Source organism: Solanum verrucosum, unplaced genomic scaffold, assembly GCF_900185275.1.
Source record: "Solanum verrucosum unplaced genomic scaffold, falcon-dt-bn FXZP01000165.1, whole genome shotgun sequence".
Classification (NCBI taxonomy): Eukaryota; Viridiplantae; Streptophyta; class Magnoliopsida; order Solanales; family Solanaceae; genus Solanum; species Solanum verrucosum.
The window spans coordinates 2,405,898-2,418,135 of record NW_026020340.1 but is presented as its reverse complement, the minus strand read 5'-3'; the positions used below and the strand labels follow the sequence as shown (position 1 = coordinate 2,418,135).

The window sequence follows — 12,238 nt, the reverse complement described above, 5'->3', positions numbered from 1 at the left end:
ACTATACTATCGTGAGACTTTGTTTGCATACGTAAGACTAACCGATAACTATGGTCTTTAGATACATATTTTATATATATATATATATATATATATATATATATATATACATTAACAATATCACTATACAAGCTACGTACTTTTTTAATTTCTTTTTCACTATACTATCGTGAGACTTTGTTTGCATACGTAAGACTAACCGATAACTATGGTCTTTAGATACATATTTTATATATATATATATATATATATATATATATATATATATAGGTGAAATGAAAAGTTTCATTGAAATTGGAGTTTAACACTAAAAGGCTGATAGTTAAAAAGCTACAACCTAGAAAGCAGATGTTGGGGAAATTGCAAGCAGAAACCAAGTGTCTTTGGAAAGAGGAAAAATGTTTTGTCTTTTTGTTATTTTCTTGTTTTTAAACTTTAGGATATAGATTAATTTTCACTAAAAAAAATAATTTAAAAAATAGACACAAAAATAAGCAAGGAGATTGAACTTCTACTATAAATACACACATGCATACATAACAAAATACTTTAAATATTATATATATATATCTTCAACTTATACCTTCCACCGATTATAAAACATCTTAGATATATCATAACTTATTTTTCAGGTTATATAAATCTTACTTATTACACAATTATCTTTTTTATTTTTAATTTCTCATTCGATGTCTGATATTCATATCGAGGGTCGATTAGATTATAATTTCATATTAAAAAGTCTCACACTAAAAATAAATAACTTTGTAATAAATATATATATGATTCTGTATTACCGTAATTCAAATTCGAGATCTCTTACTAAGATACAACTTCTTTCTTTTTTGTACGGTATGTCACATGAATATATTCATTTGCTCCTACTAGACAGCATCTACACTGACTCAAATTAAATCTGTGATCACTTTTTCTAGTCAAAGCTAATAAAAAGATTCACTATGCATGTCATACTAATAAGATACAGTAAATGTTATCAACCAAATAAAGACAAAACAATGCCATATCAAAATACGTAAAAAAATATTCTCCAGCATCTTTTCTCTTATAAGGGAAGAAAGTTTGTGTAATTTGGGTGGCTAGCTCTGGGGGGATAAGATTTATAATAAGAATTTAAGTTATATATATTGTGATTTTAATTTGTAGAATTCTGGCTCGGTCTATAGATCCACTAATATAAAGCGAAAAGTTGAGTCTGAACTGCTAATTGTTATCACTTTCGAAATCATATATTTCTTATAATTAATGTGTCCAACATAGTTTTCGTGATGGAAAAAGTGGCATTATTGACTTCAAAGAAGTAAGTGGAAGGCATTGTAGGAATTTTTTATACTATCAAAAAATATTTACAAGTAAATCTATTTAATTATAATATAAACTTTGTAATCATGAAAATATCGCTATTGCATAACAATTTTCAATAATAATGATATAATAATATTTGTATGTAGTAAACATGGAAAGAAATGAATTTAATCCGGCTCAATCTCAAAAACTAGTTCATCAAATAAAAATTCTTCAATATTATTTAAGAAACTAAAATCCTATCCCCAAAAAAAAACAATTTATATAAGACAAACTCAATAATACACTATCAAAGGAGTACTCCTAAAGGCTAAAAAAATGTATTTGTCATTATAGCTATCGTCCAAGCTTATATATAGTATCATTTTATTTCTTTTGTCATTCAATATATCTAAATTCTATACTAGCCACTCTAATATTTCCCATCAAACAAGCTCATATAAGAAACAAAAAATCACACAACACACAAAATATTTTATATTTACGTAAAATTAAAAAAAAAAAACATCCTTTTAAGAAATACTAATGTACGCAATCTATTATAATATATAAGAAGCTCAAAACGCTTCCACTTATTCTTGTTTAGACAAGCATACCCCACCACCCAGAGGCGAATCTAGGATTTTTCGAACATGGGTGCACCAAGTAAAATGTATTGAAGTGAGAATTGATCCTTAATTCTCAAGGTCAAAAGCTCAACATTTAACCATGTGGACCGTTTAGACTTTTTGTAGTACGGGTGCAAGAATATAATATTATACTAAATCTTTAAAAATATACATATAAAATATCTAATTTTACGAAGAGAGCACGGGTGCGATTGCCCTTTTTTTTGGCTCTAAATTCGCCACTGCCACCACCCCCACCTCTCCCCTCATCAACAAGAGGATATTTAATTAGTGGCGGAGTCAGAATTTTCGTCAAGGGTGTTCATACTTTAAGAAAAGTAAAAAAAATAAAATATTATTGGTCAAATTATAAAGATTGAAACGTCATTTTTATTCTCTTAAAAAAACAAAACTAAAAAAGAAAATAAACAAAACACCTTAATCTGGGCTCAAACCCAAGCCATTGAGGCGACTTTGAACCGTCTCAACCATTGGACTATCTTTCTTTAGTACGATAAGGTTGTTCATAAATTAGTATATATCAAAATATCAATATTTACCATGTATACTCGCAAAAATTTTCCAACGAAGGTTGTTCATCTGACCACCCATGCTAAGATGTAGCTCCGCCCCTGTATTTAATTAATTACTAATTAATGAACTAATAATCGAATGTTCCTCTATTAGTTTTTCTCACGTGTAAGAGTTTCTGTAGCTTACCTTTTTTTTTATTTTTATAGTACTAAAATTAATTAAGTGGTACAATACAACTTGGCATTTTCTTACTTAATTTCTTCCATTTTTTCAGTCCTATATAAGTAAACCAAACCCCATGAACCCTTTACACAAATTAGCCAAACTCTTCAAGAGAGAAAAAAAAAAAAGAAGAAAAATTTCAATAGTAGCCTATATTTTATTTTATTTTTAAATGGCTCTTGAAACTGTTGTTTTCCAACAAGATCCTTTCAATTATAGCCACAAAGATTGTAATTTTTACAATCTTGAAACTTTTCATGATTATGGTAATTTTGGCTATGAGGGGTATAATTGGGATTCTTCTAATTCTTCAATACCACAAACTTACAACGACGACGATAACAACAACAACAATAATTCTTCACCGGATAAATATTTTCCGGTGGGAAGTACGGTGGTTTCAGGGCGGAGAAAAAGGCGGCGGACAAAATGCGCGAAAAACGAGGAAGAAATACATAATCAAAGGATGACTCACATTGCCGTCGAGAGAAATCGTCGACGGCAAATGAACGATTACCTCGCCGTACTCCGGTCGTTAATGCCGCCGTCTTACACTCAACGGGTAATTTTTTTTTCTTCTAATACGTACGTAACGACATGCATTTTATTAATAATAGACAAGTTGACAATTTTAATTTTTTGTATATTTAATAGGCACACCACCAGTGAAATTATACTAGACATTATTATAGTATCATATATCATTATAGTGGGTTTTTTTTTCTTCGAGTTTAAATGTTATACACTGATATAGCTGATGTTATAGAAAGTTATTTAGACAATTAAGTTATTTACAAGGAAAATTAGATAAATTTTTTAATAAACATAAATTAATAACATGATAAAATTTATATAGTACATAACGTGTTATTATGGGTTAAAATTCATTGATAGTGTAATTTTTTTATATATAATTTACTGTATATAATTTAAATCCTTTATGTATTGTAAAGAGTTTTCATACAACTAGTGCAAATATTGTTGTTGTTATTTTTATTATTTCTATTGTTTTAAAGCATTTTCCAGCATCAAAACTTTGATCGAGACTGATGCATAGTTATTATTGTTAATTATTGCATCATTTTAGTATATTAATTAAGGATATATCTATATTTTCTTGTATAATTTCTTAGATTAAATCAAGTGCATTATTTGAGTTGGTAATTACTGGTAGGTCATGTTTATTAGTTTTTTTAAAAAAAACGTATAAATTGCCCTAAAGATTAGGAAACATCCTGGTTGGTAGTTAAAGTCAATTAAGTATAAAGTAGTAAAACATTTATTTTAAATAAATAATTGATACGATAATTTAATCGATAGTTATTTATATTTTAATTTATTTGTGATCATAATGTAAACAGGGTGACCAAGCATCAATTGTTGGAGGCACAATTAATTTTGTTAAAGAACTTGAACAACTACTCCAATTTTTGGAAGCACATAAACAAGTCATAACAACAAACCAGCAACATATTCAGTATAGTCCGTTCTCTAAATTCTTCACGTTCCCTCAATATTCCACCGGTAACAATAATCACCCGTTGGCGACTGCCACCAACAACGAGGGGTCAACGACGGAGGAGAGGCGGTCGGCGGCCGCTGATATCGAGGTGACCATGGTGGAAAGTCATGCTAATGTTAAGGTGTTATCAAGAAGAAGACCAAAACAATTGTTGAAAATTGTTAATAGGTTACAAGCAATGTGCCTTACTATACTTCACCTTAGTGTTACAACAGCTGATCATATGGTACTATACACATTTAGTGTCAAGGTTAGTATATATGCTCAATTTTCTAAAATTATTTCACGAAATTTAAGAAAGAAAGACTTATCAGACTTCTTTACATATGAAAATACCCTTAGTACACTTGTTGTATAGGTCATTTTTATGACTATAAGAGCATGCATGTCATTACGGGGCAAAACTGAAAAGTCAAAACTTAAGGGGATCGTTTGGTAGCTGGATAATTCACAAGTTATTGATGTATTAATTTTTTTATAACTTTAACGACATTTTGTGAGTAGATAGAAAATAAGTTATTCATGTAAATGTTTAATTGAAAGTTTAGAAAGTCGTATAACTAATACATGTATAAGTTATTTTATGTATAAGAAGATAAAATAATTAATATATAAATAACTAATCTTTTCATAATTAATACATGCATAACTCCAATCAGCTAACAACCCGAAAGAGTTTCAAAAGATAGAAACCTGTGTTTTTAAAATATATTTAGTTGTTTTTTTAATTAATTAACTATAAAAGTTGTTCGTTGTTATTTTTTTATTATTATTATTATATTGGGAAAAAAGATGGATTTATAAGGGGGTCTAATTATTTTGTATTTTTACATGAGACAGGTGGAAGAAAATTGTGAGCTAAATACAGTGAGTGAGATAGCAAGTGCTGTACATGAAATGGTGGCCATGATTAAGGAGGAGGCTATGTCTTGTTGAGATGACCTGTCCCCCCACCCCTACCCCTACCCCACCCCTAACTCCAATCCAAGAAATTAAAAAAAAAAAAAAAAGTTGTTCTCAAGATTTTATAATTTATTGTCATTATCAAATCATTGCTTTCTTTAGATTATTTATGAAAATGTTTACTTTATTTGTTTCGCTTCATGTGACACAACTCATGAAAATGTAAAGGTCAAGTTATTAAGATATAATTCTTCAAGTTATTAAATTTTTTATTTTCCTCCTTTCTTGATATGTATTTATAAGTATAATGTTTGAATCAATAGTAAACCTCTTTTGATAAGGAAATTTATAGAAATTTCACTAGTTTAGAAGCTAATTATTTAGATACACTCTAGTTTGTAGTATTGCAAATCTTACCAGATTTTAGTGCACTCAAATACATGTATTTTTGGCATACATGATGTCAAAATTAGTAATTTCTTCTAGATACACTGTATTCAAGTCAATTCTCATGTATCTGAGATACATAACAAATCTCGCTTGCATCACTCTCATCTCGCTCGCCACTGTATTCCAGCTGAATGATATCATATACATACAAATACAAGTAACTAGTGTGATTCACATGTATCTGGGATACATGACAATATCGTTCGTCTCTCCCTATTTTAGTGTATATGGTAGCAAAAAATACATGTTTCTATGCATATTTTTCTCAATATATGATAGAAAACTCTTAATAATTGATAAAATACGTACGTAATTATTTAATAAAAATATAAATAGAATTAATATATATGATACGAATATATATATATATAATATTATTTAATTCCAAATCGTTCCCGATATCTCTTATGAAAAATCTCGAATTTGAATCTCAAATTAACATATTAGAGTTAGTTTATTCATGTAGTTATATACTCTTAATTGAACAGAAATCTATTTTTTGAAAAATCCTGATTCTTATACTTTTGTGAGTCTTGAATTGAAGCCGATAGATTATGTAAATAAAGTATATATATTTAAAAACTTCATAATATAAAAAATATAATAAATGAGAAATAATTTAATAAATGTACATGTATAAAAAAAAAATCCCCCTACCCACCCCACCAAAACATGCCACATGGGCTTTGGTACCGGAAGTGTCGAATACTAATTAGTTTTGAGAATGTTTTCTTACAATTATTATACATTATATTATACATGTCCCACGATGTGATTTTATATATTTGTGGGAACTTTCCTTAGATTCTTTGCTTCATTCTTAAAATGTTAGTAAATCTTTTACACTAATAGTGCATACAATATATGGCACGTATAATGTTATCTAAAATTACGTGCGATAGCTAGTAAACCACATATGATATATAAATCGCATTAGGTAAGTTCAACTCGATAATTAATGTTTCTCTACAATTGGCCAAGCAATTTCTTCATTATTATAAACCAATTCTTCCACTCTTACAGTAAGAATAAAAAAATAATAATTGTATTATTTTTAAGTTAATAAATCCATTAAAGACAGGTTACCCAACTCGATGATGTTATCTATAATTGGCCATGCAATTTCTTCATTATTATATTTATTGACTCAATTAATTTTATTTATGTAGTGGTCCTAAAAATGTTCCCCTTTCCCTTATCTAAATCAATATAAAGATACAAAATTCATGAAAAATGATTAGTCATGCACCTTCTCATCAAATCATTTGTTGTTCTTTTCAATATCGAGGAAAGTTCATAGAGATGACAAGACTATTAGTACTAGAATTTAATTGTGGAATAATCAGAGATTTTGAGCTCGAATCTGATTATGAAGTTGTCTTTAACAAAAGGTTATCCTCCAAAATAAGACTTTTTATTGAGGATTAATCAATTTCTAAGCGAGTATGATAATTGAATGAAAAAATAAAAAGAAAGAACAAAAGAATGATCAAAAGTTTTGTTATTCCTCTTTGGGACTATTGTAGAGTAAATGATCTTTTTTTTTCTTATACCTTATAGACTATGTAGACTATTAAAGACTAATTAATAAAAGATTTTTTGAGCAAACTGAAAATCTTATAAAAATATATATTCAATAACAACTATCTAATATTTCTTTGAAATAATAAGAGGTTACATGTTAATAACTCAATCAATTCTTTGAAAATATATTATATTACCTTCATTGGTAATAGTAAAAAATATCGGGCATATATTATTCTTGATATTTTTATGTGTATATTTGTTGCCGCTAAAAGTTTTTTTGTTATAGTGTGTGTAACTGACTAACATGAATTGTGGTGAAATGGTTAAGATTTCTTCATCTTTAATCAGAAATCTCGAATTTAAATTCTAGAAGTAAAAAATATATATTATTAAAAGCACCATTCTCATAAAGAGCCTTCCAATCATGCAGCATGTCACGTATGAATTTGTCAGACACCAATACGAATATCGAACATAACGTGTAAGAAACCAAAAAGGAAAAAAATCAGGTGTACTTTATTTTCTTTGCTTTTTTGTATAGTCATATATGTTGAATCTTTGAGCAATGACATTAGCTAAAAGACATTTTCAAAAAAGAACCTTGAGGTGAAATTTCTCTGGACAAATCAATTATTGGTTCATGAGAAAGTTCACTAAATAAAAATTGAATATCCAAAATCTGATATTTTGTCAGCCTTTTTTCACATCAAAAGATAAGAGTAATTTGGCTATCAAAAGCAAATTAAAAGAGGACTTTATATTATCAACCTGAAGAATTATCTTTTATTGTAAGTCAACTTAATATTATAGTGCAAAAATTCTAAACAATATATGTACATCTTTAATTTATTGTGAGATGATTCGAAGTATAAGAATCAAATTATCAAATTTTTGGGTGTGAAATCATCGAACATAGATTTTTTTTTTATAAGATTAATTAAAAGTATACGTACACTTAGTAATATAAAAGTATTATAAGTCACAATAGTTAACTTAAAAACATGAAAAAAAATTGAGGTAAAAACAAAATATACTACATCATATCGTATAATGTAACGTTAAGGATTAGTCCTAACCTTGTTGGACAGAGTTATCTGGTACTTATTACTAGTGAGAGGTGACAAATTTCCCAGAAAATTAATCGAAGTGCACGAAAATTGACGGCAGACACCGCAACTATAAATATAAAACATTTTTATATCTCAATATTATTCAATGTGCATCCTAAAGTTTAGAAAGGATATGACAAAAAAAAAGAAGCTGAAATAAGAACTGAACATATTTGAGAAGATTTGTTGTCACACAAGAAGTTGAGAATCCATATAGGTTAAAAAAATAAAGCTACAAAAGCTTCCTTATATGTACCTACTATATATGATATCAAATCTTGCTTTCTTTTGACTAAGAACTTATATTCTAGGAGTTTGGACTGCGATATGAAATCATGAGATAAAATCAGTGTTTGAACATGCGATTTCATCTCATAATAAAATACCATGAATGCAAACAATTGTACCAATATGACATACATATTCATGATTTTTAGCTTGTTGCTAACTAGGCCTAGCCATCGAGTCGAACCCAATCGAGCTCACTCCTCTATCGAGTTGTACCTACTAAGTGTCCCATGAGTATTTTGCGTTGATTATGTCCTCCCAATATGACTACATTGTGAGTGTTGATTAAGTTAGAAGGAACAAACCTTTATTTATAGAGTCCTAAACCTTTTCCCACAAGAAAAGGACTAGCCAATCCAAAACCTTTTCCTAAAAGGAAAACCTATTTATGGTAAGAAATTCAGGGCAAATAAAACCCAACAATCTTCACATGTATCCCCACCACGCCACACCTCCAACTATGATAGTATTTGTATACGTTAAATATAAATTACTTTAGGATAACATTTTCTTATTTACATATGAATTAATACAAAAATAATAATAAGAAACTCACTTATTTTCTAAAAAATATTTTTGAGAAAAGCATTTTCATTGAAAATGTTGTCATTCATGTTGAAATAACATTTATCAGCCACTTTTTGGTATTGGAGTTTCATATTTACAAATAAAACTTCATGATCGTATCTTCGAATTTTACATGTAAAATTCAAAACTTCACGATATATAATTGTTATTTTCCATTTATAAAAGCTAAAAATAATGTGAATTTTTTCGAAAATAAATATACGTGGGCCATGGGCTGTAATAGCATTTGGGTTCACAACTTGGGCTATTTTCAATAATCCTAATAATTCACTTAGTGGGCCGGGTAGTGGACACAAACAGCCCATTTAAGGAACGCTATTTAAGACAGCCCATTTGGCACACTCTTTTGAACTTGTGCTAGGAACGCTCTGAGAAACATTATTTAAGATATAGCCAAAGTTCATTAATTTTTGTAAGTTTAACCACTTCAAAATCAACTTTAGATTTGCGATAAATACTCTGATATCATGTAACATTTTCTTTATTGGTGTACAACTTTTTTACACCAAAATGTTTAGCATGAACAACCATTGCTCCAAACTATTACGCACTTCATCTAACACATAGCAAAATTCAACATCAAATTGACAATCTCGTTGCAAGACACGTTTCATTGGTTTAGTGTAAACATCAAGTGAAATGAACTTGCTCTTGTCTCTTGCTGTATTATTCATCACAACATTAACCTAATAATAAACTCAAATATCTCTTTAAGAAGAGGGAATATGTAAAATTCATTTGTTTCCAAGTCCTCTATGTGGAACATTACTTTTACACTTTATATTTTCATATATTGTTCATATATATATATATATATAGGAAAATCTTGAACCCAACTTGAAGTATTCAAGAACTAAAGTGAAATGTTCTTACATTGTTTGTCTTGGATCTTGAATCTTGCTAGTTGTAGGCAATGAACACTTTCCACTAGTAGAAAAAGACCTCTTCATACTAATAGGAACTTTTTGCAATGAACGTCCAAAGGAAGAACTCTTCATTGCTTTATACAAACTCGAATTTCTATCTCCTCTCTTTGAATTACTCGAACTCCCTTGATCAATTTTCCTCGAATTCATCTCATTCAACTCGTTCATCTCGTTCATCGTGAGGTGAATCACTTGAGCAACAGAGGAATCCATTGAGACCGATCTTCGTGCTGGTTGTAGTTCATTGTTGATGATCTCCTTCACTCTATGTTGATCAACCAAATCACTAAAAACACGACCCCTTTTCCTCCTTCCATCAAGATTAACTCGTGCATTTTTCATCGATAAGTCCATCGTTGATCTCCCTTCCTCCTCCTCATCAAGATTTTCAACTACTCCACACCTCATTTCTTGATTATTCCCCTCTCCATCCAATTCAAGATCATCGTCTTGATCAACATCATTCGTACTAGAGCCATCATCACCTACACTAGTAATCGATACAACTTCCACAACATGATCCATTCGAGGGGAATTATCCATATCGGATACAATAGGAGCACGACACAAGGGGCAATTCTTGTGTGACCTTAACCAAGTATCAATACAAGGAATATGAAAAGCATGACTACATTTAGGCAACAACCTTAAACTCTCATCCTCCTCAAATTCAGTCAAACAAACAGAACAATCACTCCCATCAATCAAAAACTCATCTTTTTTATACTTAAACACCGAAATCGAATCAATAACATCTTGTCCAAGTCCCACGGTGCGAATATACCAAATCGGATGATCCAAAATTGGGCCCAAATTCTCATCTATAACAAAATCCTCTCTAGTTTCATCAAATTGTGAAGCATTATTTCTCCTAATTGATCTTGAATTTGACCTATTCCTCTTAAGTATAATCATATAACATATGAACATAAAAAAAGCCCCAAACATACAAAGCATTATGATAAAATAAAAAGGCATATGATATTTTTCACTTGTCACATTAGGGAGAGGAGGAGGAGGAGGGGGGAAATATGGACCATCACTAGGAAAAGATATATCATCACCTCCACAATCATTTGTACAAATACAACCAAAACATTTAGCACTTTTTTGTATATCAAATTTATGTTCTTCTAACATCCTTCTATTAAAAAAAGCCATCAAATCAAACAAGAAGGTAGAACATAAGCACAACACCTTTAAGATTACCTTAAAATTTTCAAGAAACTACGATTTTTTTTTTCAAGAATTTGATGACCCTTTTCTTGGATTCTACAATACCTTAAGATTTTCAAGAAACTATGAAAAAAAATGGTACCTTTTTTCTTGAATTTTCATGGGAAGATGAATAGAGTATCTTAGTGTAAAAACAAGAAAATTGGAATCATTTTCTTGGATTTTTACATCTCATGTACACTAAGATTTGCTAAGATTTCTCACTTTGGTTTTTATTTTTTTTTGGTTGAGGATTGAAGGAATTAATTAAGGGGAAATTTACTAGAAATTTCTGTATTTTGGAGTATTTGTGATAAGTCAATGAGGACTTTTAACGTGCTCTACGCGTTAATTAAAAAAAATAAAAATTGTGGGGCCTTACATCACATAAAAGTCCAAGAGATGACTAAAGTGGAAAAAAAAAACAAAATTGATTTGAGTTTTTTTTGGTTTGTGTATATCTTGTTATACACAACGTAAGTGTTACTACACGTGTAAGATGAAACCTACCTCAAGTCTCACCGCAGAATTATGAAGTAATAAGTATTAAATAAGGACGACAACTAGTGAAAACGGACGATTTGCTTGTTGTCAAGACTCGAGATTATTGAAATTTGCAAATGGCCACTAAAACAAATTTAATTAGATTTCATAGTAGTTTGCTAATTACGATTTGTAACTATATGTTTGAGGGAGGAGGGAGGAGAGAGCGACCGCGAGAGGGTAGAGAATGGAGAGAGACAAATAGTATATGAATATTTGTCAGATAATTGTATATATGTAACTAGTATACATATGTATTTGTATTTTGGCGAGCGAGATTGGAAGAGGGAGGAGAGAGGCGAGCGAGATTGGAAAAGGGAGGAGAGAGGCGAGCGAGATTGGGAAAGGGAGGAGAGAGGCTAGCGAGAGAGGGCAAGGAGTGGAAAGAGGCTAATTATCCTTATATTTATATATCTGTCATATAATTTTATATGTAAATGTATAATTTATACTTGTATATGTATAAAAGAGGAGAGGGGT

The 12,238-nt window shown here is 29.7% G+C and overlaps 4 protein-coding genes across 4 annotated transcripts in view; 3 read left to right on the top strand and 1 right to left on the bottom strand.

Moving 5' to 3' along the window:
• The window catches only part of LOC125837185 (protein DETOXIFICATION 27), a 226,157-nt gene that overhangs the window by 42,701 nt on the left and 171,218 nt on the right, over positions 1–12,238 (top strand). The window lies entirely within an intron of this gene.
• The window catches only part of LOC125837217 (histone H3.3), a 193,867-nt gene that overhangs the window by 76,127 nt on the left and 105,502 nt on the right, over positions 1–12,238 (top strand). The gene's annotated exons all lie outside the window — the stretch shown is intronic.
• Positions 2,811–5,332, top strand: LOC125837203 (transcription factor bHLH96-like). The gene is made up of 3 exons (XM_049516354.1): positions 2,811–3,249; positions 4,049–4,459; positions 5,050–5,332. The coding sequence occupies exons 1-3, from the start codon at positions 2,860–2,862 to the stop codon at positions 5,143–5,145; spliced, it is 897 nt and encodes a 298-aa protein (XP_049372311.1). The 5' UTR covers positions 2,811–2,859; the 3' UTR covers positions 5,146–5,332.
• On the bottom strand, positions 9,812–11,493 carry LOC125837187 (RING-H2 finger protein ATL7-like). The gene has a single exon (XM_049516335.1). It carries the CDS (start codon positions 11,159–11,161, stop codon positions 9,944–9,946), a length of 1,218 nt encoding a protein of 405 aa, XP_049372292.1. The 5' UTR covers positions 11,162–11,493; the 3' UTR covers positions 9,812–9,943.

Bases quoted from the DNA above. Each gene is read 5' to 3' on its own strand.
- LOC125837187 (XM_049516335.1), bottom strand. From the start codon at position 11,161: ATGGCTTTTTTTAATAGAAGGATGTTAGAAGAACATAAATTTGATATA.
- LOC125837203 (XM_049516354.1), top strand. From the start codon at position 2,860: ATGGCTCTTGAAACTGTTGTTTTCCAACAAGATCCTTTCAATTATAGC. The intron at 3,250-4,048 runs GTAATTTTTTTT...TAATGTAAACAG, and splicing joins CGCCGTCTTACACTCAACGG to GGTGACCAAGCATCAATTGT. The intron at 4,460-5,049 runs GTTAGTATATAT...TACATGAGACAG, and splicing joins TATACACATTTAGTGTCAAG to GTGGAAGAAAATTGTGAGCT.